Source organism: Coturnix japonica, chromosome 23 (genome assembly GCF_054131305.1).
Source record: "Coturnix japonica strain WE chromosome 23, WE-NBRP24, whole genome shotgun sequence".
Lineage (NCBI taxonomy): Eukaryota > Metazoa > Chordata > Aves > Galliformes > Phasianidae > Coturnix > Coturnix japonica.
Genome location: NC_140685.1, coordinates 4538325 through 4565455, shown reverse-complemented (window position 1 = coordinate 4565455; position 27131 = coordinate 4538325). Strand labels below are relative to the sequence as shown.

At 45.3% G+C, this 27131-nt stretch overlaps 2 protein-coding genes across 11 annotated transcripts in view; both read right to left on the bottom strand.

The window, feature by feature from the left end:
* Positions 1–118: 118 nt before the first annotated feature.
* ST6GALNAC1 (ST6 N-acetylgalactosaminide alpha-2,6-sialyltransferase 1) lies at positions 119–20538 on the bottom strand. Of its 7 annotated transcripts, XM_085522773.1 has the most exons (14): positions 18410–20538; positions 16729–16823; positions 12367–12460; positions 11286–11633; positions 11016–11205; positions 10379–10891; positions 7736–8360; positions 4990–5158; positions 4623–4794; positions 4269–4407; positions 3622–3725; positions 3004–3093; positions 1576–1675; positions 119–1220 (listed from the first exon to the last, which is right to left on the bottom strand). In XM_085522773.1, exons 6-14 carry the CDS (start codon positions 10504–10506, stop codon positions 1050–1052), a joined length of 1698 nt encoding a protein of 565 aa, XP_085378899.1. In that variant the 5' UTR covers positions 10507–10891; positions 11016–11205; positions 11286–11633; positions 12367–12460; positions 16729–16823; positions 18410–20538; the 3' UTR covers positions 119–1049. The 7 variants fall into 7 exon arrangements, with proteins under 7 accessions (XP_085378899.1, XP_015735242.2, XP_015735240.2 ...); XM_015879756.3 differs by lacking the exons at positions 10379–10891; positions 11286–11633; XM_015879754.3 differs by lacking the exons at positions 10379–10891; positions 11016–11205; positions 11286–11633.
* MXRA7 (matrix remodeling associated 7) overlaps positions 20246–27131 on the bottom strand; it is a 20711-nt gene continuing 13825 nt past the window's right edge. For 2 of the 4 annotated variants that reach the window (XM_085522783.1, XM_015879761.3), the window contains one exon: positions 20246–22327. Coding sequence is in view for 2 of the 4 variants with exons in the window: in XM_015879761.3 (XP_015735247.2) it covers positions 22213–22327 (115 nt within the window). In the remaining 2 variants the exon portion in view is untranslated. Of the gene's footprint in view, positions 22328–25166; positions 26919–27131 lie in introns of those variants that run through there. The other 2 variants (XM_015879763.3, XM_015879762.3) reach the window with 1 other exon arrangement.

Genomic DNA, 27131 nt, shown 5'->3' with positions numbered 1-27131 from the left:
GGGCAGCAGCCATGCACAGGCATTGCAGGGCACAGCGCCCGTGGGTGCAGTAGGAAAACCCTCAGTGGGCTCTGAGACATAAAGATAGTAACCACATCTCCGAGGGCTGCAATGGAAATCAGCTGGGTAAAGCAGTGCTGTTTATTTTGCCTGCAAAAGTCCACTCAGAAGGCCAGCACTCCAAAGGCCTGCTGGATGTAACAGTGCTTTTCTCAGCACGGCCAGCAGTGAGGACAGACAGCATCCATCCCTGGACACTGAGAATTCACATTTCTCCTGGTAGGAGAGGAAGCACCACGCTCCTGCCACAACCAACATCAGCTTCTTCACCAGACTCATCACATGAGGTCTGCAGCCACAGCAAGAGACACAATGTTCAGCATCCTGCTGCATTACGAAGAGCTCTCCCCATCCCTTGTGCTGATGGTGAGGTAGGCCGAGGGCAGCAGGCTGGGCACCAGACATCACAGTGCTCCCCAGGAGGTGTCACAGCAAAGTCACATTGGGAACTGAGATTCATTTGGAACTGTTCAGTCCTTCCTTTATGCCTGCAGTGAGCAGAGGGACAGCAGCACCTCCAGGACACAAATCATCCCCTTGAGACAGGATTGTGTATGTCCCCATTTCTGTCCACTGCTTACCCAAAACACCCAGCTCCACACAGAGCACTACTCACAGAGAGAACCCACCTAGAGCAGAACTAGCCCCAGCCCCAAGATCATCTCCTTGCAGAGGGAGAACCTGATAAGATACTGGGCACTGGAACATCTGCTATTCAGATTCATCCTGGATTCCTCTTTCCCAGCACCAAAGCCTACAACCATCCACAAGACAGATGGGGCTTGTTTGGAGGCACTTTGCTCTGCTCTTGGTCTGTAGAATATGCACGTTTTAGGAAGTGCTGTGAGAAAATAAAGATACCAAAGGAAGGAAATATCTCTGTGGAGCTGAAGCTGGGCCTGGAAGCCCAGAGCTGGATTCCAAGGTCCTCTTCTATTCCCCATGAGGTGCTGTTGAGATTTCCCAGGCAATGGCCCTTGCCCACACAGTCAGGTTCTCTGGTAGAGCTTAATGATGTTCTCATCATGAAGCCTTTTCCACACCTGCTTCTCCAAGTTGAAGTCATGGTTAATGTAGAAGACCAGTCGTTTCCACTCCTTGTCATAGTAGTGATCCGAGTACTTCTGGTGACCTTCTGTGATGTAGCCATAGGCACTCACCTGGGAAAGACAAGAGGGCTCAGCAAGGACAGAGGGAGCTATGTGAAATACAGGACAGCTCCCAAACAGGGTGAGAGCACAGCACAAGGACACCTCCCAGTGACTCTGCAAGGGCACCCAAGATAGACCAGGCTGTGAAAAGGGGCCCCAGAAAGCCAACATCCTCTTGCACTGACTGCCTGGGAGGCTCAACTGCTCTCAGGCCCTGAAACAGGCTGTGAACTATTTTGGGGCTGCTTTTCTTGTGCTCCATCTGTTCCCCTCTAGCTGACAATTCAGGGCTGGGGACACCCATACTCAGTTATATCCTTTGTTTCCACACAGGGGTGTTGTGCAAGAATCATAATGCCCTTACCCGGTCACAGAGATGCAGGGCAGTCAGCAGCAGGAGGGCTCCAGTTGTGGGTCTGTACAGCCTCCAGTAGCGCTTCTGCAGATTCTTAGACTTTAAGAACCTGCAGCACGAGAGAAGAAAGCATGGAGCAGCTGCTGAGCGTGCTGGTTCAAGCTGTGCATGGCTTGTCCTCCTTGGCTCAGTTGGCACTTTCCCTCCTTGCAGCAGCTTGTGGTCACACTGAGCATTTCAAACAAGCCATGACTGCTCACGCGTAGGTAGTGCTGTGTGCTCAGTGAAGCACAAGGCCAGCCCAGAATGCTTCCATCACCTGTGTTGAAACCTGCACTGAACCCAGCTCAGCACAGGTCAAGAGGCAGTGGGGATAAAGGGGGCCATGATTAAAGGACGTATTACGTTCAGATCAATCCCTGTTCCTTGCCTTGCAGTGCAGAAGTGGCTTTGAAGTCCCCTGGTATATCCTCCCCATCCACATTCAGGAGTGAAACAATGCAGAAAAGGTGCAGAAGGAGGGTCACCAAATCTGCTAGGAGCTGCTGTATTTTGTGCCAGCAGTTGTTAGGAAGGCAGGAATCCACACATTAGAAATAGCATCTGAGCCCTCCTGGCCTTGGAAAGATCCCAAATCAGAGGAGAGAGAGAAGAATGAGCAGAGGAGTGCAAGCCATCTGGCATTGCATTTGCTATCTATCAGAAAGACATAACACAGCTCTCAAGGAGACCAAAGGGCAAACACAACCAAAGCTGGGCACAGCAGGAGCTCTTCTTCCTGCATCTCCTGGCCATGCATGGCCCACAATTGGCAGATCTTACAGTGATAATGTCCAGCACACACTTGTGAAAAGGATTGGAGATGCAAAGATTCATCCTGGATTCCTCTTTCCCAGCACCAAAGCCTACAACCATCCACAAGACAGATGGGGCTTGTTTGGAGGCACTTTTCCCTGCTCTTCTGCATGTCAGGCCACACAAATGGGATGCTGAAGAAGAGCCCATTACTGTGCTTGAGGGAACAACTAATCCCTTGAGTTAAGTTGGGGTCTAAGGAAAGGAGGGATGTTATGGAGCCTTCCTCCAACATGCTGAGCAATGGGTAACATGAAAGGTTGGTCTTGAACAGGTTAACTATTCTGGCACCTCAGCAATGCTCTGCTCACATCTAACATTGCCACTTGACCCCTTTCGGATGCAGAAAGCCAATTTGTCCGAGAGCTGCAGCTTCTCTAGCTCATGGATGAGAAGTCTGTAGGTCTACCTGCAGCTATCATCCCACCACAGAGCACTTTAAGTGACTGCACACTGGTGAAGCTTACCCTGAACCTGCTGCAGTACAAGTCAGCTGCAGTTACAAGTCAGTGGGCTGGAAAGAGAGAGCACAGAGAAAGAGAGAGATGCTGCTATACAGAGAGCACGCAGTTCCCAGCTCACCTGTTTTTCAAGTATCTGAGGAAATCAGGGTGAGTTACCAGGTACTTATTCATTGTGAAATCTTCATCGAATCTCTCCCGGGGCCTTTGCCTAGGGACAGGAATAGGGAGACTCAGCATAAACTCCTATATTTCATTATGGCATCAGCCTGATGCACTTGGTGGTAAGAGAAGAATTACGTTGTTCAATTATTCTGCAACATTTCTTAGATGATGACAAAGCCACTGTAGCCTGCTGCAAGAGTGGCAACAAAGGAGATGGAAATATCTAAAACGTGTATGTATAGATAAGGCTTAGTGAAACCAATTCTTCATCCATGAGTAGGGCCACGTACAGCCACCAAAGCAGAAAGCAGCATGCGTTCATCCCATAGAAACTCAAAGCTTTCTCTGAGCTCAGGCCACACACCACTAAAAGCAGCTACTATCGAAATAGGAAGGGGGTGTATTGGTCACAGCACAGCTCACAGCTGGGAGGGAAAGAAGATGTTTCTTCAGATAAATCAGCAAGGAGGGAGGGTTTAACCCGGTCTGCAACTCTGCAGACTGAGCACTGTGGAGAAGGTACAGCAGAGAGCTCCACACTGAAGGATGTCCAGGTGGGGTTAGTTGGCTTTACCCATAGTGGTTCAGGAATCCTTTCTTGATATTCTTGTTCAGCAATAGAGCCTTCAGCCACTCATAGTCTCTAACTGCCTCCAGGAAATGAATGTATCTGATATGCTAAGAAAGAACAAGTGAGCGTTAATGAATAACAAGAGAGAGACGTGTTCTTTAACACCAAAAAGCAAGCAGGCATGTAAGCTGATTGAACTTCTCAAGCACTCGACCGTGCTCTGCAGCTTTTAACCATCCCACAGTGACAGAATGGAGAAAACATCTGATATGTAGCTACTTCAACATGCCAAAGGATTGTGAGGGTGGTCAAACACTGGATCAGGCTCTCCAGCAAGGTGGCTGATGACTCACACCTGCCACTGTTCAGGAGGCATCTGGAGGCCCTTAATAATATGATTTAACTTTGGATAGCCCTGATGTGGTCAGGCAGTTCCAGGTGAACTACGCTATAATAATCTAAAGGGTTAGGGTTGGACTAACACAATTTGCTAGCGTGAATATTTACTCTCAAGCCAAGGACCCCTCACCAAGAGGAATGCTGAAGTGTTAGCTCAGCCCTTTTTGCCCATCATAAGTGAAAAGATCAGAAATGAAGGCCACAGGTTGACAGAATCCTATCAAAGCTGTACAAGCATAGACCTGACTTACCTTCCCCTGTGGGATATTTTTGAATCCTTTGCGTCCCAAGTTCTGGAGTGAGGACACAAGTGAGAACGCTGTGAATCCATAGAAGGAGGTTTTTGTTCCCACATCCTTTTCGTAACCTTTGATTACAGCCCCGCTCACCCTGGCCAGGGAAATCAAAGGGAAGCAGTTAGCAGATAACCATGGAAAGTGCTGGCACCCTGTTTATAAATGGAAAAAGAGAAAGAACTTTGTGGTTTTTCATCTCCTTCTGCCACCAATCGTTTGGGCAGCTGGCAGTCAGCACAATTTCCTGCTAGCCAGAACGGGCTAAGCTACGTATCTCCTAAGAAGGAAGCAACCATCAGAATGCCTTACCGGAACACATAGTCATGGGAGTCGATCTCCTGGCCCATTCCAGAGTTATTCAGTATCCCTCCATTCCCCACAACAGCACAGCTGATGCACGTTGACACGTTGCTGCTGCTGTTGGCCAGGAGCAGCTGCTGGTGGGGATTTATGGGCAGCCGTGACATGACTTCTTCTACCACTGTGAAGCAAAAATAGTGGAGAATTAGCATCAAAAGCCTTGGGAATGGACACAGGGAAACCATCACAGTTTCCTCCGCAAGATCCACCCAGCTTAATGCATTTGAAGGGAGGTCCTGCAAACCACCAGAAACTCAGCATACAGCTCCTGTGGGAAGCTGTCATGGTCCCATTCTGAAACCCCTGGGAGACTCACGTGAGTAATTCAGCTCCATGAAGCCATAGGGAGGTGCAAAATGCTCCAGGCGGTCCCACTCACTGATATTGAAGTAACTCTTGTCTATGAAGAGTGTGATGTTTGGCAGGAAAAGATCTCGTAGCCATTCAGACTTGGCAGCCTTGGCTCTCACTGATTCAGGGCAGGTCTTGAAAAACAAGGAGAAACAATAAGGGCTGATTAGCAGGGAGCTGATAAGCCTGTCTGAGTGCCTGTGCACAAATGCAGTGTTAAGAATCAGAGAAACTCCAATGGATCATCCACTCAGTGTCCTCATTACCACAGACATGAGGCATAATAACAGATGAACAATTAGATGATGCAAAATTACTTACGAGTAAGGCAGCATTACTCCAAGCCTCTGAGACTTTCCTCTTCAGAAAAACAGGCCTGCAGTGCTTGCAGGTTTTAATGGCCTCAGGCCTCACTACATGATGCCAATTGATACTTGCAACAGGCATAACCTAAACCCAGTGGATAAGGCCAGCAGTCCCTGTTGACAACACAGCCCACAATGCTTTGATCTCAGATACAACATGCTCACACACACATGGGGTCAGATCACCATTGCTGCTCCCTCAAAAGAAGCAACTTATTCTGTGTCCTAAAGGAATAAGAGAGCAATATACAGCTGATATGGGAATCCAAGTCAGCTGATCCTATGTAACAAGAATGGCCTCATTGCAGCTGGCAAGCATTAGGCTGTGTGTGCAGATGGAGAGCAGACAGCTCCAACTGTGGTGGATTTTACACTGAGTCAATTTAGGCTTTACTGTCTTAGACATCTTCCCCAAACAGTTACTACAGCATCTACCAAAGTATAAAAGAGAAGACCAAGTGGACCTATGTGCCCACCTCAAACCCCCAGCAATGGTCAGACTGCATTCCCAAAGCCTTGCAGCATGCTCACAGCTGAGCTGGGCTCCCTGCTGCAGGTGAGGGTGACATCCTGCTTGTTATGACAGCACTGCAATGATAAAAACACTGCACAGGGTTTGATGTTGGTGTCATTTCATTTTTAGCATGTCATATGTCCAGTGTCAGGGATGTTCCCTGCCTGTTCAAGATGTACTTTGTACTGTCCAAGGCCTGGTACTTCTCATGCTTCCATAGTTAAGTCTGGATCAATACAAGAGGAATTAGAGGGAAGTCTGACTGTATGGGAAACAAAGGAAGTTGGAAGCACTTCTAGTTTCTCTCTTTGAAGAATTAGAGATGACATTTGGAAGCAAGACTCAGTGCATGATGTCTAGATCCACCAACAGCCCTTCTGCGTGTACTGCCTCTGTTTTCCACTACTGTGGAAGGGTTTTCCCCACTGTCTCAGCTGTTCTGCACGCCCAGATGCTCTGCAGCCCCACTTAGAGTGGAGAACACTCTTGGCTTCCTGCTGCTGTCCCTCATCTCAGCCAGCTCCTGCTTTGCACTCCAAGATAGCTGCATGTCTTCTCCAAGGAGCTACAGAAGACAGAAGCATCTGGGAGTCAGCAAGCAGGATCCTGCTGACCTAACTGCTCTATATGTAGTGCAGTAGAATGGGGCAGGAGGGGTGAGAGATTGTCTCATGTGGCACATGCATGCTCAGTCACATATCTCGCCCACTCCCATTTGTATTTTTGGTACCTCAAGTCCAGGAACTAAGATGCACATCCTGCTCCACACACTTGATCATGAGCCAGTCCCTTCTGCTGTGTCCCAGTAAGGCTGGGCCAGTAAATGAGCTCAAGGGTTTAACAGCCAACTTTTCTATTTAATAGAATCACGGATCTTCTCCTCTCATGTGGCTCAGTGCCACGCTGAAGAGCACAACCTGTCAGCAAAAGAATGGCTTGCATTGCCAAAAGGGGCAAAAACCACAAAGAACTCAGAAAGAAAACATCAGAACAGTAAAGTTCATCCCAGGATCTTTCATCACTGCAGCTAATCTACCTCTGCTCTCTGTATGTCTCCCAGGGCACTGTGGGGTTGGAAGTAATGTTTTCAAGAGAGCAGGGAGAGGCCTGAGCAGAATAACACAGTGCCTGCAGCCCTGGCAGTCCTCACCAGCAACACCTACATTCACCTTAATGCCACCAAAATGCCATACAGCAGTGCTGGAAGGCTGCAGCATTGAGACTTCAAAGAGGCAAATGGCCCATCTATGAGCACTGAGCTAGAACAACTGCATCATCTGAGATCTCCATCTTCACCTCCAGCAAAAGACTTCTTTTGTGCTGATCAGTCCTACAGTTGTCATTCCTATTTAACAGACAGGAAAAAAAATAAGCAAGACTACTATGAAATAACAGATGTGTTCTGAACTTAGACACTTAGGGCACTGTGCCATTCAGAAGCTGTGTTATGTGCCTAAGTCTCCTATGCAGTACAGCAAAGTACCTAAGACTGGAACCACCTTGTAGGACATCTAGCAGCAGAGATATTCGCCCCAGCTCCTGATGCTCCTGAGTTATAGAACGATTGTTTTGACTGACTTTTAAAGAAAGGAACCCGTGAAAATGGGTGCAGTTACAACAACTTCTGATCCTGGAGCACGGTGAAGGACTGGCCAGGCCAACTGGGCCATACTCACACAGCTCTCCTGCTCTAGGGCTCAGCAGCACCTGTGTATATGAGTGGGTTGATCTACCAGCTTGGAGATCAGCCTCCACTCTGAAGGGCAAAGATGCCCAGGAGACAGCAGACAAAGAGGTCAACAGGGATATAAACACAAGACCATCACACCTACCGATGCTGGAGATGAGCTATCCAGTAGATACTCATCATCAAAATCCCACTGTGGCTCAGTTTTGAAGTCAGTAGCCCTCAGTTTCTTCTTTTCTGTCACTGTGGCAGTCTGAGTCACAGGTCTTATGCTTTTCACTGATGCAGGAGGCTCTTCTGCCTTTGGTTTGTCTTTGGATGTGCTGTTTGTGTGAGCCACCTTCATCCCAAAGGATGGTTTCACAGTCACCTTCTCTTTGTCTCCTTTCATCCTGGGAAGTGGTGTCATTGCTCTCTTTCCATCAGCTTCCTCTACCCCTGGTACTGGTCTTGTTGCTGTTTTCTCCTTTGTTCTCTCCTCCTCAGAGGCTGTTAATTCTGTCATATTCTTGATTTCCACCACCTCAGGGAACGGTTTCACAGTCACCTTCTTGGCTTCTTCCACCCCGGCAACTGGTTTCGTTGTTTTCTTCTGCCTTTCCTTTCCTTCCCAACTTGGTGTACTCACTGCAGTATTCAGTTCAAGCTGTGTAGCATTTATCTCCAAACCAACCTTTGAAGTTCTCCCATTAGCAGAATAGCCTGAACCTTGATGATCTTGGGCGTCCACTTTTAGCATACGTGAGATGCTTTGGTAAACCTTGAGCTGCCTGAATACAAGTAAAGGAAAAGCAGACACATCACAAACACTTTCCAGTTAACACTGAGCAGCTTCCAGCACATTTCTTGTACTCTTGACTGTGCTTCAGATCACTTCTGCACATCACCACTGCACTCAGATGTATTGCATTGGTATCTGCAACTGAGTTTCTGCAGGGAAGTAAAACGCCCTTGTTAGAAGGATGCTGTCTGAATTCAATTTCACGTAGGCAATTGCCACCAAATTTCCATACTCCTCTTCAGGACTTAACTCACGCAATATGCTTTATATTTGGCATTAACTACAAACCAGCACAGAATAGCTTTGCCCTGCCCAGGGCAGGACAACCCCCAGGAGTGTACACACAGCACTGCAGGACTCTGTTTCAGAGATACTGAGTTCAGGATATGGGAATACAAAACACAAAGGCTGCCACCTGGTATTCCACCTTCTTTATCAGCAGAGCCAGGTGCTTCTGTGCTAAGAGTATGGAGATCTTACAGAGTTCAGAAAAAGAAGTCTGATAAGAAATGAAATTCACTCCTTAAGCATATATCACTTATTTTATATCATCTGCATCTGTGACATTGGAAATTACAGTCATAAAAAGACCAACTGCTACCATATGCTCCATAATTTGGTCCCCAAAACACCAGTTCATCACCAAAACTAGCTTGCCTCAGAGAGACCAATCAGATATAATGCAAACTGGTAATATCCCAGGATCACATCCCAAGAGATTTGAGGGATGCACTTCTATCATCAGATTCACTTAAGATACCTTCCAAAGAGAGCACGCCACAAGTCAGACATAGCTCCATATTAGCCAAAGCTCCAGTACAGATCCTGCCTGGAGAAGCTAACTGTCCTGCAGAGAGAACAAAGTGATGCTGTGAACTCAGGTACAGAATTACGCAGAAAAAAACTGTACAACCCCCAGTTTCACCACTTGATTTTGGGTCAGAACCAAGGATTGAATGCAGCCCTGCACATCTGGGGCCACAAGGCACTGCTTCCTCTCATTTTCCCCTTAGCTACTGCAATGGCATCACACAGCACTAGCCAGCTACAAACACCTTATAACAGGCACTTCAAAGCTATACTCCAATAACACTGCATACTCCAATAAAAGGAAAGATTTCATTTATATTCTATATAAAAAGAAATTCGGTAACACTGAGACCAAAATGCAGAACTGAAGGCTCTTTGCATCCAAAAGCTTATTTCCTGCTGTCAAAGCCACGTGGCCAGGCACTTGTGCCTGCACAGAACCTTAATCCCCTGACCTGCACTTTAAAACAACTGGTTCAACCCAGCTCAACAAACACCAGGCTCTGGAAGTACAGCTGGCAAACAACTGCGGAAGCACAATAAGATTTACTGTCACTTTCATCTACTGACTACTTCACATTGCATTCAAAGGCACAAAAATAGAAAGAGACAACCACATACTACACATGCCTGGGTGTGTTCTACATGAAGATTCAGCAGTATCAGCATTTCCAGTACCTGTGCAGGACAAAATGGTTTAAAGAAGCCAGGTGTGGAAAAAAGAAGATAACTTCTATCTTTATCATATCAGCACGACATCAGTGTGCCAGTGCACTGCATATTTGTGTTGTGTTAGGAATTAAGAGCTGAAGACACTATAAATGTAAAGGTGTCACACCAAATTCAATGTCTAGCAATGTAATCTAGACTAGAACTGGATGAGGTCCTTATGGGAGCTACCAGGTAAAAGCAAACATGTAGTGCCAAACTATGGAAACACACCTTTTGTGAAATAAAAGCTGCTTTCTTAACACAACTCTGCAGGGAAGTACTAAGAGCTGGCGATTCAGCAGAAGAAAGTTTGGCTGTGATCTTCCAGCACTGTGCTCTGATTGTATACAACACAGTTTTCTAAAGCAAAATGATCATCAAACCCAGATCTAAAGTGCAACTTTCAACATCAAAAGAGAGAGGGAGAGAAAGCAAGCGGAAGCACTCTATCCACAAGCACGTACTGTAAGGAAGCAGGGCTCTTACCTGAAAATGCCTTTATCTGTGCCAAACAAGGAGCTAAAACTAGTAATGATGAGGGAAAAGACTGTTAAAATAAGGAGCCAACGGAATATTCTGGGATCCTTAGGAAGCCTTCTGATTAAAAACCCCATAGCGAGAGGCCCAGGAGAGGTGGAAGCTCTGCTGCTGCTGCCCAGAGGTGTGCCCTATGCAGTTATTTCCAGGTGTATTGAACCAGTGGGCTGGTCTCCTCTCTGGATTTCCTGCAAGTGTTCACACCCTCCCTCCTAAGGTTCCCTGAATCTCTGCACACAGTTCCAGTTTCTCAGACAAGACAGCAGTTCTACACCGGTCCTATCATTTTAAACTTAATGCTACCCAAACTAAGGAAAGAAACGCTTTCTACTTACAGACAAGGAAGGTCTCCTCTATTTCCCTCTATAAGGTTAGTCTGGTGCAAGAAGAAGGAAATCCTTTACCTCTAATCCGGTGGAGGCATCACTGGGAGCATTGGTGTGAATTACAAGAGCAGCCATACTTGCAGTCAAAGAAACACAGAACGGCTTGGGTTGTAACAGAGCTCAAAGATCATCTAGTTCCAACCCCTCAGGTACAGGGTTGTCACACACTAGAAGAAAATAGGTTTCAGACCACTACCTACCTGAGGGATCAGGAAAGATTCAAAGCATAAACACAAACAAATCTTTGGTTTCTTCTTCTTGCAGTGACTGTAGCTCCGATCCAAAAGCAATCCCTGTCCTCAAAAGCTGATGATGACACAAGCATCCATTTTACCCTTGGAGTGCTTTGCTGCAGATCAGAGCTGGACTCGTTGCAAATCCACCACATTGCTGAGGAGTTAGTGCTTAAAGTCAGATTACCTGCAGGTCGCAGCCAGCCAGTCCCCTCCCTCTCCAACAAGCCAACCCACCTTTTAGGCAACCAGAGTTCAGTCTCACTTTTTCACTATTTAAAAACATGTAAATCTCACCCCAGTCTCATTCTGCTATGGCCAATAAACTTGTTACACAGGCTTTCCTGGCTCAGGATCACATCCCTTTGGCTCTGAGCTGTCACACAGATAGATGGCTACAATACGCACTTTCCAGCCATTCTTTTTGAGCTCTCTGTCAAATTTCCTCCACTGCTGTGGCCAGGACCAGTTCATTACTTTTTGGGGCTGAATTCTTGCCCCATTCTTTCACACTGATTGCTGAGTGGACACTGATGCTAGTTCAACACCAATACAGGGCATGGATGAACTTGGGTCCACAAACAGCTGCAGAATGTAAAAGATACACAACACTTTGGTGAACCCACACAACCATTTCTTTCTTGGTGCTTCTTATGTTTGAATCATGTCATCGTGGGCAGAGAGACAACTGCTTTCTACACTACTGTTCCTCAGTAGGACCAGTAGAACCAGGTTTTACTCATCAATAGCGTCAGTTCAAACAAAGCCTCACTGATGCCATGTGCATACAAAACATTCTGAGGGTAAATGAATCCCTGCTGCAACCTTGAGGTTACACACCACACTTGAGTGGAGCTATCAGCATACCCAGATCTAGGAGATGACGTTTCTCATTGATCCGTAGCACCTGAAATGTCTTTCCCTGTCCCAGTTTCCCCAACTCACATCTGAGCTTCTCCTCTTTATGAAAATCAGCACTTTGCTCAGAGGCTGACTTGGCAATCCAGAACTACCCACTAGCAGAGGGAAAGATGAACAGAGGTGAACCCCTGCACCAGAAAGGCACTTTTACATACTACAGCAGACAGCTATTTTAACTCACAGCGAGCAGTTAAATATTAACCCTGATAACTCAAGTGGGAATAGCTCTTAGTAAAGAAGCTGGTTTTGTGCAGTTCTTATCAAAAACAAAACTGGGAGTAAGTTTTTGTTGCCAACATCACAAATGTTAGAAGCTAACATTCACACTTACTAAATACACAGAGTGCTGATGTTTGTTCTTAGTTACTGGAAAGCCAATAGAGGGTTTCATGCCTACCTTGTCCCAACCGTGCATCCCAGCAAAGAACATCTGCAAGGAGTCCCTATAGCCACATCAGCAGTAACTGGGTTTCTTCCCAATAAATTCATCTCTGTGGATTAAAGTGAAAAACATCAGTTATCAGAGGAGAGAAAAAAATATGAAACAACAGATTTGAAAATGCCCTTGAAGAAACATGGGGAGGTTGTTAGCCCAGGCTATGCCCCTCCATCTATAGCAAAACACTTTGATCTTCCCAAAGAGAGCCTAGGATCAGAGGAGGTCTGTTGAAGAGTCATGGGCATTTAGAAAGGGTTTGGCCGTGGTGTTGCCATGCAGCACTCAGGAACTCTAAGCAAATTTGAAGAGCCAGGTTACAGGTCAGGGAGTGCAGCGCACAAGCAGAAACTCTGCACTCAGATCTCCAAAATAGTATTGTCTTACAGGGGCAGCTCTCGGTCCTGAAGCACTGATATGTAACACATATAGCAATGGCTTCATTTTAGCCTTCCTCTTTCCAACCCTCGGCACCTTTGGGCATATTGCTTGGAAGAAGCTGCTTGTGTATGACTATAAGGCTTTTATTGTTAACAGAACCCCAAAGGGAAATTCTGGAGGCAGTAAGTATTTTCCTTCGACTTCCTCCATGTAACACTACTGCAAACCCAAGAGCCACCAGGGATAGCAAGATTCCTACAACCAGAAAAAGGGCTTTCTTTGCTCTTGAGGAGCTGTGCTGACAATTGGGGACAATGTGTCTGTAGCACTCTGTGCTCAGCAAAGGCTTCAGGGAATATCCAAATCTCTGGCAGGCACAGGAGCTGAAATCAGGGTCACTGTGCAAAAGATACAGCTTTTCACCTTCCTGTATTCGTGTAAGGGAGGAAAAACAAGCAACCAACCAACCAACCAAAAAAAACCCCTCAAATCCTAATGGGTTTCACTTCATTGAAATAATATTTCATCCTCTTTTCACGCTTGTTGCTGAAATCAGCCTGTCAGAGCTCAGCCAGCCTGGTGAGCTCGAATGCAAGGTCAGGTTAGGAAATGTGGCTGTACGCTCTCAGCCAAGGTAAGGGATGACTCCAGTGAAAACAGAGACCAAGAACAAAGCTGCTCCTTTACAAACCTCTGTAAGAAGCCGGATTGCTGGGACGCACTGGGCTCCCAGCCCATAAAAAAAACTGTTTTTCATTCACCTCCACTGCCAGGGAGATAACTGGCAAGACTGCAACCTGACAAAGGCACTGGCAACTTCTCAAGGGCCACAGGGCAGTTGCCAGCTTCCTTTCCCAGATTAAAGGTTTTGTGTGTTTCTCTGGCAGTCCCAAGAGATGCTGCTTCTCTCATTGTGCAGAGACTCCCAGCTCCCAGCCCAGCACAACCAGCTGCCAGCAGCGATGCCTACACCTGAAATTCTTCTATAGCACTGAAAACAAGACTTTTTAGAAGTGAAATCTACCTGGGGCACCAAATGAAGATGGTTCTTTCCTAGCGCTTTTCTATCTCTACCATTCTGTTTAATTCCAGATCCACTTAATTATATCTTTAGTTACATCCCAGGCAGACAAAAGGCAGATTTGTCTGTTCTGTTTATTTTTTAAAATAAACTTTATCACTATTTGATCCTAAGCTGTGTGTGCTGAGGCTGTTAAGCTCGAGTCTGAGCCATGCCAATAATTTATCTGAGTGCAAATTTTCCTGAGGGCTGTGTATCAAACCTTGTTTACTTACCTGTGCTCTGTGTGCTTTCCACTTCCCCGTATCTGTGCTAAGAGTATGCCAAGATGTGCTGCAAGAGCAGCAGGACTGCACAAAGAATGCATAAACCACTGTGGTTTTCAGTGCTGTTTTGCCTGTGTGGCATCCAGGCTTACTCAGCTAATGACTTGGTAAGGAAACAGCCTGAAATCTACGTTATAACAGCAGATGTTATGGGTCCAACCTGGAATATTTCCCCTACTTCCAATCAGCAATACGAACACAGGCAGCTCTCTCACAGGAGGTGAAGTCCTTGCTTGGAGGTGGGCTATAAGTGCTCTGAATTTGCCTGTATTACAGACTCTAATCACTGTGGGACTTTGGTTCTTTCTGTTACCACAGCACCTGCTCAGGTTCTTTCTGATCCTTATGGCCACAGCTAGAGGTGTTAACCTCTTAAATGAAACAGATTAAATTTGCCATCCCTGCTTTTCTGCTTCTTCAGCAGTTTGCCACAGATCCAGCCCTGCTTAAGCTGCAAAACTGAAATGGTCCCTGCATTCCTTTTTTCCTTTCCCAGAAACACCAAGCTGAAAAATTGATGGGCCACTTCATTTGAGAGAATTTAAAGACAAAAAAAAGAAAAACCCCAAAAGAAACAGAAAAAATATGCTCCCAGTAACAATGGCTACACACTCAGTTGGAGTCACACAGGCTGGAAGCAATCAGTGCTCCTTTACCCAAATGCCTCCCTAAACAGCCTTTTGTCTGTCCCATCCCAGCAGGAATCCTAGCATATCAACACAGAGCTGACAGGCAGAGAGACAAAACTGACATCACTTCAAGGGCTGATTTGTGGGTTTTGTGGTTTGTGGGTTTGCTTTTTTTATTGTGGTTTTTTTTTTTTTCCAACCTACTGATGGAAAGTTAGAGAATATTCTGTTCCTTCTCTGGAAGCTCTGAGCTGTTTACTCAGCAGCAGGGCAGTACTGCAGACAGGTGGTCAGCTGGTTCCTCATCTGATAAATCAGCCCTTCTGCTCCTGCACACCAGCTGTGAGGATTGGGAGCAATCCTGGATTCCTTGTAACTCTGGAGAGAGAAACCACAAATGCTTCTCTATACCCCTAGCAAGAAATGCAGGCACACCTCTCAGCATTTCACACATGCCTGCAAAACAATAAGGACCTGCACCAAATCACAGCTCGGCTGGTCTACCACATTTCAAGCCAGACATGAAAAACTTATTTATAAAGGCCTTTTTTCCCCTGTTCTTCCCACTGACTCCAGAAATCTCCCCTCTTTAGAGCTGGAAGGACATCTGTGCCATTTGGTACGTAAAGCCTTCACATCCTTTGGTGTGAAAAGTGTTTACAGAATAAAGTACCCTGCAAGCCTGCTTGAGTGGTTCATCATGGTGTCCCTGCCTCACAGCTGGAAAACTGCAGCCTCACAGCGCCTTCCTCTCTGTCCCTGGTAGATGCATCTGAAAAGTGACTTTTAGCTGCAAGAACAAAGCCAGGGGGCTTTGTGAAAGGCAACATGGGTTTGTTGCTTGAAACCACATGCTTCTCTTTTTCCTACTATCTTCTATTCAACAGTTCTCCTGCTTCATCTACAAACCTAGAGGGCCCTGTGCTTCACCTCTCTGCTATTAACTTTTGCCAGTTATGGACAGAAGATGACTCTTTGCCACCCCATTTGCTCACCACTTATAAATATGCTGTGAAAACCACAGGCAAAGACATTGATGAGAAGGAGAGCAGCACACTGTGCTATTGTAGTGGAAATGTGAGATCCTTGCATTCAGGAATGGCATACCAGTCTCTCCCAGTCCCCTGGGAGCTACTTAGCTTCTTTTCAATTGGGGTTTGTCTTTGCAGGCATTAGATCTCTAGGAAGTTTTGCACAGTGCCAGACAGAGCCAAAAGGGATCAGCCAGTCTGTTTCTAATAAATATAATGGCATTGTACATCTCTTCCTATAAGCTGCATTTCATAAAGATGGGTACTACTCTAGTGCAAAGTGTGGCATGGCGCTGCTCAATGGCTTGGCCATCTTTGGTTGGGGAGCAACTGCACTGGGAATCACTTGTTTTGTACATTATTTTGTCATTAACATTATTAATTTCCCTTCCTTTTCTGTCCAATTAAACTGACTTTACCTCAACCCATGAGTTCTACTTTCTTCCATTTTGCTCTCCTTTCCCATTGGGGAATAGGGGAGTGAGTGAACAGCTGATACCAGCCATCAATAAGAAAACTAATTCTCCCCAGCTAAAACCAGGACAGCATTCCACTGACCAGTTTTATGATCCCCATCTTGTTCCAGTCAACGTTCTGTCAATATTTGAATTCATATTTACACCTTGATCTTTCAGCTGTAAGTAAACGTCAGCTCGATTTACTTCAAATAAATTAATATTTGTTGAGTGAACGCATAAAACAACCAAGAGGTTGCTTCTTAACAAAGCAGACAGAATTAATGATCTCAGTGATGTTTCCCAATGCAGATGGTTCCATGTGCCAGTGAAAATAAGGACTTTAGAAAACAACTCTTCTGGTAATTTAATTGTGTGTGTTATTCTGTGAAACTCTATGGCAGAGCAGTCTGAGCATCCAAGAGCATTTAACATCAGTTCTGTTTGTAAGGTTGGTGTAATTTGTCTGAAAGCACTTACAAATTAGGTTCTTGTGTTTCCTTCAGTTGATACTGAAACCCGACCTTTGCTTGGAAGAACAGATCAGCCATGCTCCAACAACACACACTTTGTCTCTGCAAAAAACAGAAAGGAGACAGTGGCAGTTAATCACATGAGAATGTAATCAGGGTGACGCCACAAGTCCTGCAATGCCCAGAGCTACATGGATATCTTTCTGGTTTTAGCTTCATCCAGACACTGGTGGCTCCACCACAACGTCCTCAGAATGCTGATGGCTGAAGCCACAATGCTCCAGCAGCTCTCCAGTCTCAAATGGGCTTTTTGCTTTGCTACCACCAAAATGCTTCACTGATGTTCATCAAGTCAACTCATTTAAATCACTCAGATATGCCAAGTGCCCCATGAATACATTAAAATAACTATAATGTTTCCTGGGTGGAAGTTCAGGTCCTTCCTAAAATGTCATTTGATTTCAGAATTAGAAAATACGCAGTCTTCTGCTCTAAAAGCCCTTTAAAGATAAATAGGCAGATCCTAATTTCTGGGCTTTCACATGGTTTGTTATCTTACCTATTTAGAAGATAAAAATACTTCCTGTCACGTCATGTGGCTACACATCAGCTTCTGTTATTCCATAAATGAATTTATTGCCTAGCAACATTAAATACATTGCAATACATTTTTCCTGCAAAGTAATATCTGTTGGTTGTTCATTGTTGCCCATCGAACACTGTATTCACACATAGGAAAGTCAACAAAAAATAGTGTCTTAAGGATGCCTGTCCTTTATCAAGGACTCAGGGATAGATACACCCAGTCACACACAGCTGCTCTACCTGCCTGACTGCACCCAAAGGGGCCAACATCAAGGCAGGCTCAGCAGTCATCAGCCTTCCTGAAGGCCAACCCAAGTTGCACTCATGCCTGCAAACCTACAGGCACCCATAAAGCTGCCTTGAGTCAGAGCAGAATCCAGATAATGGAACTTTGTTTCAACACTGCAATTGGCAAGTGGAAATGATGCATAAAGGAGAAGAGAGAAATGGCAAACAGTGTACCATTCTTATCCCATTCCTTCCCAAGTTCACTGAAACGTGACTTTAACTAAGGGCCTGTCAACACTGTCAGCTGCCATCAGCATTCCAGCCACACCTTGCTCTAGAATTAACCATGAACTAATGCAGAGCAATCTGCCTTGGGGCCCACTTGTTTAGAAAGGGTCTTGTACAACAGCTTGGCTACCAACAACACGCTCAGGAACCCCTACCTGGAGAGGAAAAAGCCACTCATTACCATCCCAGATCCTGAGCCCAGGTATCTGCATGTGCATGTCCTCACTGACATGGGAATGGTCCCTTGTTCTCAGCTGGGGATGGTCTGGGCATGGTTATGGCTACAGAGGGCAGTCTAAAGCCCACCTTGTTATGATACAATTAGCAAGAGGGGTTCTGCCTCACCTTTCCTAGAAAGGTGAACAGAGACATCCACACCTCATGGGCTTCTCAGTAAAAAAGGTTATTAAACTCTCAAGCACAATGCAAGATTATTCCTGGGTACAAGATATCCATCAGCAAACAACGATGACAAACCACCCTTTATTAAGAAAATATTCGCCACTAAAGCCTGGAGGAGGAGCTGACAAAAAGAATGTGTGCAGCCAGAGAGGAGCTGGTGATCTTACTGCTCTACTGGAACCCACCTGGAGGGGCTGACACCGCCACCTGTAGGATCTTCACATCACGCAGCTGCATCACATCCCAGGTAGAATATTCCTGCATGAACCTATGGTGCAGGGTTTTCCTTTATGTCCTTGTATCACACAGAAATTTATCTGTGTTTAAGTTGTATTCCCACTACATCAGACTTTCTGCCATCATTTTGCTCTCCAATGTGGATGTTTGTAAGAACAGATATAGGGGAGAATGCTTGCAGCCAAAGTCTCCTGATGACCTCAGGGGCAGCACCAGGGATCCTACAGTTGACTGAATGAGGTGTAAAACCACACAGCAATTTCTCCACCCCCACTGTGCTGACAGATTATAGAAGACAACAGGGTTGTATGGGACAGCGTGCAATTTCCTCAGGACATTTTAGGGATGTGTCTCATTATCCCACTCACAGCACTGTCAATTTAACAGTGCAGTGGTAGGGCTGTTGCAACTGGCATGGTCTACACACAAGAGGGAAGAAGGACTAAGGCAGCCTGAATATACAATCAACACAATATACAATAGAATATACAAGGCTGAAAGATACAATCTCCCCCTAGAAACAAGCCTTTGGAATGCCATTTCCCCTGCTTCAGGGTGACTGGGATTCACATGCCCTACTATTCTGCTTCCTCATTAATGCCATGTGGCTCTATCCTACCACAAGGACAGCGGATATGACACAGGAATCCTTTGCTGCAGGTCAAGGAAACCCAGCCCACACAGGAGGAATAACTGGCAACACCTAACCTACAATTTTCATGCAGTGAAACAGAAGTCTTCTTCCTTCAGACACAAGTTTGACAACCAACTTCTATTCCAGTGACTGTTAGCTAACTTAGTGTATTTCATTGAGCCAACAAATACTCATCGTGCAGATGAAACAAAGCTGAGCTCTTGGGAACTGAAGGACTGAGGAAAGATTGACACTAAAAATAATAATCTGGTCCCAGTGAGGATGAATTACTCAGAATCGAAACAGGCTGGGTGGGAACCAGTGAAAATATGACTTTACCCATATTTAGTAATTAAGTTCAGCCAGACCCAGGATTCCAGATAAAAGGCAGATCAAAACATACAGGATTCATCAGGAATTTGCTAAGGAGGAAAAGATTGTGCACATCTTCCTAAGCCTTGCTGAAGAAAAATAGCACCTGAGCTTTTGACTTGTAGCTATTCAGGATCTCTCCTGTTTGCATAGAACAACAGCACCATCCAGTGGATAAACAGTACTTGCATTCCCATCCCACCACCTAACTATAGAAATGTCACTGTGTAAGCTTTATCACAATTATAAGTGCACTAAGGCTACACTTATATTAACTTTGGGCAAGAAAAGCTCAGACGTTTTAGGAGAGTGGTAAAAGAGCTCCCCAAAGAATCAGACTTTCCACCTCCAGGCAGCTCTGTCAGCAGACTTTGCAGCGCCGCCTCTCACCAAGTGTTCTCTGCACCAAGACTTCAATCTCTTCACTGCTGAGGTGGAAAAAATGACTCTTAGAGAAGACAAACAGTCACCACAGCTCACCCTGGGAACAGCTTGACAGCCAGATGTGCTGCAGTGAGCCCACAAATGACCACACAGTGAAGGCACTCGGCTCCTCCTCTACCTTTGGCACAGTTAGTGCTGCCAGTTTTGGTGATGTGTTGAGGCTGCTTAGGATTCCCCAGGACAACGGTTGATTCATCTGTTTCCACAGTGAAATCTCTACACTTTGGCTTTATGTGAAAGCAGTCACGCTCCCCCCAACAGGCACAGCACTAACCTCGCAGGGAAAAGGAGAGATTAACCCACTTCTATGCAACAAAAGAAGATAAAACAAATGTAACGCATCCTCTGTTTATTGTTACAGACACAAGTTAGCAGTTAAGGAATGTAAGCAGTACACAGCATTCTCAACAGCTGATCACGCCATGACTCACACACTGCACATCCCTATCTCCGTGCCTGCATTCCTGACCTACTTTGGGAATTAAGGCAGTGTTACCGACACGAGATTTTCTGCTTCAGAAGAAGGAACATCACACAGCTACCCCCAAAGCTCCTGCCTGGGATCTGGGTTTAATACACAAAAGATAACTATAACTCACATGGACTCTTTGCTCTGTCCCTGTCCCAGCAGAAGGCCGTACTCACACATGACTCCAGCACTTCATTTTCCTCACCCTTAGGAATCTTCACCACCTGGTGCTGCTCCTTATCACACCACCTCACTGGCTCCTCACAGCTGCTGAATAAATGCAGCCTATTACCAATTCACAGAGCACAGATTTAATTCTTTTGTCACACATATGGAGCCTGGATACAGCAATTAAGAGAATCAAGGGCTTTGGTGAAGGGAAAAAAGGTTGTTTTTGTCTTTTTGGAGATGGGATGGGTTGGTGGCAGCCACTTTTACAATGAGGTGCCTGGGGAGGTGATTTTCATATATATCCCTGTGCAGAGAAGGCCCAGATATAAAAGAAACAAAAATATACTCAAGAAACAAACTATAGTCTAAGTCTAAAAAGTCTTACAGATCTGATTTGTCCTTTGCTTCCTTTCAATGATAACCTTGGGGAAAAAAAATCCCATTGCCCAGATGGAACAAAATTCCCAAATGGGAATTTCTTACCTTCATTCTGTTTTACAGTTTGACAAAGGAAACTGTGGTTCCTCAACACAGCAAGGTGTTGGTCTGCTTGGTTTTTCACATTGTGAGACACCTTTGACCACGTGCTAAACAAGAGGATGCTCAGATCTTTAGGTTAAGTCATAGCTTGGTACACAAGAAGACATTCAGTTTAAATTAGGAATGCTGACTGATTTACTCTGTCTAAACCGACAAGGTTTGGTCAAAACTGTTCAAAACACTTGATAGCTTCACAGTGATTTCCTAAGTACATGGATTCCCGCATTGTTTTTGCATGACAAGAACAGGATCTGAGTTGAACATGAGTTGAACACAGTTGTCAAAATGCCAGTCACTTTTCTGCACTGCTTTTAACCAGTGTCAAGAGGTTTAGAGATGTGTCTGCTCCCAGGATACAGTTAGCTGCTGTTTTCACAGGCACGAAGCTGAGCTCAGCAGGATCAGCCGGAACCATCTTGGATTTGTTTCAAAAAGCCAGTGTGAAGGGGGATGAAGTATTCCTTTCAAGGAGATGAGAATGGCAGCTCACATCTAATCTCAGCACTAATGCTTTGGCTTTGGCTATTTGTTTTCTAACTGTAGAATTGGAAGCCTCCCTGCCAGGAGAGGTTGTGCAGTCTCCATCTGTGGAGGTTTTCAAGACCCAACAGGATATAAAGCCCTGAGTAACCTGGCTTAATCTCACAGCTGATGCTGCTTCAAGCAGGAGGTTGAACTACAAACCTCCTTACGTCTCTTCCAACCTGAATTATTCTATGATCCTGTTCCTTCCATCCATTTTAAACCTGTTCTTCTATCATCTTTGGCTTCCTTCAAACCAATACATTACTAGGTTTGAAAGTTCATACCTACAGCATACAACCAGGAAGAAGTTACAAGTTTAACTAGTTTATGTGACTGAGACATATGGCTCAGCCAGAAAGAGAGAAAATCTCTATGCGAGTCGAAAATGCCATTACAGTTCTTCAAGAAAAAAACAACAATTAAAAGGGTGAAAAATTGCAAGTCTTAAGAAATACATATCACAGGCCTGGATGCATTTGCAAAATAACCTGGGAATGCAAAATAACTACTGAAACACATTTATAGCACTACAATCTCCGCAGTCCTCCATACTAACAGCCAAGATGACTTTTGCATCTTCTTCACTGGCTGGATGGTTATATATCATACAATTTAAGCTGCTCCTTCATGTCTCCTTCAGACATCTCTCCAAATGTGTCACTCTTTTCCTTCATGAGCCTGAAGATGGCAGCCAGCTGCTCTCTCTGAACCCTGTCAACAAGAAAAGGAGAAGTAGGAATATCCAGTCCGGAGCAGGCACTCTGAACAAGCTCACCCAATAAAACATGAAACCAAACGTGGGTCATTTTACAAGCCCTGTTGACTGCAGGAAATCTGCCCATGTAAGATGAGAAAGGGGTGGCCTCTGGTTCTGCATCCTTCACCCTCCCAGCTATCTAATTATCTTGCATGCCTCTCTGAATTTCTTTACATATGGAGATAAAACTGTCTGCTTTAGCACCAGCCTTGGAGGAGTACCTTAGGGCTTATCTATGCTCACAGCTTCAGGATAACTCCACATGTGGAAATCTGTAAGATCATGTCCCAGTTCAGCTGGCTCTATAGCAAAAATGGATTAAGCTCCATCAGCACAGCATCCTTTCATTCTGTAATGAGAGCATGTGGATGCAGAGTAATTCAGGAATAGCTGTTAAGCTTTAAATGTATATCTTACTGTAAAACTAGAGACTAGGCTGTATTCCACTGTGGACACGACTTCAATCAGCCTCTGGAAGATAAGGGCACAGACTGAAATCTGCTTTGATTCAAGAGCTTGTCTGCCAGTGTCAAAAAGAGATGAACATTATCCAGCAATGAGACGATTCCTCCATGGGTAAAATCTGGCCAGTGGACCATTTAGCTCAGTTTTCCAGCCCTATGAAGTTCCAAAGTTGATTAATTTCCTTCTCCTGTAAAAGATCATACCCTGTTTTTTGCCTTACCTGGAGGAGTTAACCACTGTTACATGTCCTGCAGCACAAAGATTGGTATCTGTCACAATGCTTTGTTTGAGGAGTCTTTATAGGAGAGCTTATATTGTTCACATATTTACTTAGATAAGGAAGGGTCAGCTGCATGAGAATATCACGTATTCTCAAGTGCCTCTCATGAACAGATGCAACTGCCTACACCTTTAGGTCGGAATGAATCTGGCAGGTCTGTGGAGTCAGAATTCAGCAATGGAAACTCAGAGCACAGATTTGCTGCAATCCAATTTGCTGCTCCTCTGTGTCTTTAGCATCACTAGACTTCCCCTCAGCTGGAAATATTGATTCTTGCTTTTATTTCTACAGGCGCCCTGTCGAGTGTCCTTCGTCCCCATCACAGCCTGCTCTCTGCACAGGGCTTTAATACACTGTAATTAATCCACTTAAATGGAGGCCATTGGTTAACCTGGGGTAGTCTCCCTGCAAATCCTACGTGGACAAGCTATTAGCTGTTTCCATAATAGGAGCAGTAAAAATACCTATTGACAGGCAAAACCAGGACACAACCTTTGCTTGAAAGAAAGAGAGCACAGCATCAACAGTCAGAAGTATGCACACCAAGAACCAATGGAAGGAGACAGTCAGGAATGAGCTGAGGAGCCCTCACATCCCGAGTTCCTATCAAGCTCTGTGTTTTCCCCTCTGGGCTCAGCCCTGGCAAAAGCAGAAGCAGCCAGCTGTCTTCCCATGACCATCGCTACAGGCAGGGCAGGAAGAAAGCACATCCTGGTAAAAGGAAGTTCATTTGCCAATTACTTCCTATTACAATTAAAATGCAATTATCTCGAGGCCAAATGTATCTTGATGTTGGGATCTTTTGGTTACGAAAGCTCTAGCCACAGGCTGGATTTGGATTTGCACGTTTCTGTGCCCACATGAAACACATCCGACTGCCCTTTCCAGACCAGAGGAGGTGAAGCACAGTTCATTATTGATCAATATTCTATTTTAGATCACCACTGGGTACCACAGGGCACATTTCCAGACTGATGTGGAGAAATCCAATACACGTCTTTGCCCCACGTGTCACAAATTCATGCCAGCTGCGAATGCTCCGCACAGATCCGCATCCATCACTTATTATCTCACAGACATTAACATTACTGAAACCTTCAGCTGCTTAAAGCTCCATTTCCTTGTATTCTTGTCTCCAAAACTGAGTTCACTGACAATCCCCACTTCTTTTTAAAACACAGCATCAATACATCTGTCTATCCCCTTGACTTTTAAATTTCATGACTGTACCTTAGAAAGCAGAAATAAAAGAGCTGTTACTGCTCTGCACTTCATAATCCACAACAAAGGGAGAGCAAAACAAAGATAAGGAGAGAAAAGAGCCTGGGAATGAGGAGTAAGACATGAAAAACATGAAACTGAATTCAAAAAGGAGTTTCTGCTATCAAAGGCGACCTTTTAAAACAACTTTGTAGTGCTCCAGGTTGTGTTTTCCTGATGATTTCAGATCAAAACTATCCCATTCAGAAGGAAAATCATTCTCTCTTCCCATAAACGCTGTCCTCAAAGCCACTTGGATTCAAGAAGTCAAAGAGGATTTTACTTATTGCTGACAAAATAGATTAATTAAGGATTTTTCAAAGCAGCCTAATTATTCTTGATAGGGAATCGAGTTTGCACGCTTAACTCCCTTAGGCTCCTTTAGGCACTTCAGTCTACAACTTTCACAATTAGCTGGAGTTTTGGAGCAGTCAGCTGTCGGTGTGTTAAAGCAGATCTAAGCTTCAGGAGCTGCTGAGCATCTGTGTTCATAGCAACTGAAATCCTGAGCAAAGCTCTGCTTTGGGGAACTTTGCTCATTGCTCCAGAGCCAAGCAAGGTCAGGATGCTACTGCAACACTCAGCTGCCCCAGCAGAAACAAGGGAGAGCCCCAGGCTTTCACCACCGGCCTGACTCTATTCCTATTGAAGTCAATGGAGTCAATTATAGGGTAAAAGGCACAAGAAAACAAAACATACCTCTAACCTAAAGTCCAGATTTTCAACACAAGTCTCTTGAGGAAGAAGTTACAAGCTGCTGGAGACAGGGAGAGCAGGCACAAAGCAAATAAACTATTCAAAGGTTTATTGGACCAAACAAAGGCAATTTTTACAGATTCAAGCCACTAGAATTACAGTCCTTCGTATAAGAGCCACCATCAGATACAAAACAAACAAACAGAACAGAAGTAAAAAATACCCAGACAGCCATTTGAGTTGAAGAAATAGTTTGACTCGCTGCCACTAGCAAAAATCCGGACTCAACTATAGACTTTGCTGGATGTACGTATTGCCATGTAACAAACACAATGTATATAAGGCATTCTTTGCATAGTTGGGTGCTTGGGACACAGAATCAGCTAGCCAGCACCGAAGGGAGACAGCGGCTGCACTAGTGGGGTGTTGAAGCAGAGGGTGTGCCTAAATTCATATGCAAACCACTGAACACGCTTGCAGTTGTTGGCTGGGAAGGGGCAGCCCAGCCTCTTCTAAAGCTGAAGCCTCCTGCTGTTCTTTAAATGAGCCCTTTATTTAAGAATTTGCCAACCCCAGGCGCTGGAAATGACAACTGTGTACAAGGTTTCAAGTATCGTCTGCATAGGAATTAAAAAGAAAAAATAATAACGAAGGAAAAAAGGAAAGAAAAAGCAGCCTGTTGGTTTTCTGATATGTTTGCAGCTTTAGCCAAGAGGCTGTTGTCCTGCAGCGAGAGAGGAATTTGAAGGACATGTTCCCGGCCAGCCCGGTGTTTCTACAATATCACTAGGGGACTTGGGTCCTATTCTCACTCTCACCAACCAGCTGGCTTTCATTTGCAGCCTGCTGTGCCTGAAGCAGGCGTGAGCAACCAGCCAAATTCATCCCCTGACAGAGCTGAGGTGCTGAGATGTGGCTCCTGTGGACGAGCCACTGGGCTAGCAAGATAAGAGGGCAATGGGACAGCAAGCGGGCAGAGAAATGGGGAGGGTGTTTCTTCCAGGACCCCCCCAGTCTCATCCTGAGCTGGGGGAACCCACAGTACCATAGCTACCTCCTTGGGTCTCACCTCTTGGGAAAAGAGCAGGGAAGCATGAATCCAGATAACAACAGCCGAAGTGTGGTCTCCTAAGCCTTCAACCACAAACCCAACAGCTAAGCTATCAACCTTCATCACTTCTCCAGCCTTCCATCTACCTGCAAGACCAGTTCTTTGTTAAGATAACTACAGAAGTAAGATTTGAGTCAGCTACCATCTTCCCTCCCTTACTTTGATCCCGCTTTGTGCCTCCACCCCTTGGAATAAAGCAATGTTACACAATGTTTGAAATCACGGTCAGTTCCCACTCCCCAGCTACACAGAGGGATTTGGCTCTAAAGAAGAAACAACTTGGTAGTCTGGTATAAGATCCAGGCCGGTCTGGGAGAAGAGCTACAGTTCACCCACCCCTCTAAAGAAACACTGAATTCACGGCAGGGTTAATACATGGTGATTCACATAACTAATAGGCTTGCTGCAAATTTGGTATCCAATTTGGGTTCTGTTTGAAGGAGAGGGAGAAAGGTTCATTTAGGACATTCCAGCCCCCCCAAACACAACTCAAGTCACTCCTTGGGCCCAGCCCCAGTCCATGGAGACACACAACAGGATCTCCTTAAACTTGATACCACAGGAGTTTTTTGAAGAACTCAACTTCAGACCAAGAGGGGATGCCATGTTTTGAGGGCTTATGGATTCTCTTATGGGTGTGTTTAGTTGGTTTTGGTATTTCTCTCAAGCCTTTAAAGATGCCAAGGGATGCCTTTAGGAGGAGGCTAGGGACAACTTCATATAGTCTTCAGTTCTGCAAAGAGAAACAAGGAGAGAAGAGAAATATTACAGTCATTTCACCCCTCAGGATAGTTTCAGGTTATTATTCACATTAATGAACAAGGGGATAACTCAGTGTGTGCAGAGGGGAAGGCAAGGCAGCTTTCTCCCTCTGGGATGAGTAAGTTACTGTTTGCAAACCACATGCCTCAAAGCAGGAGGCACATTGCTTCATCCACTGCAGCAG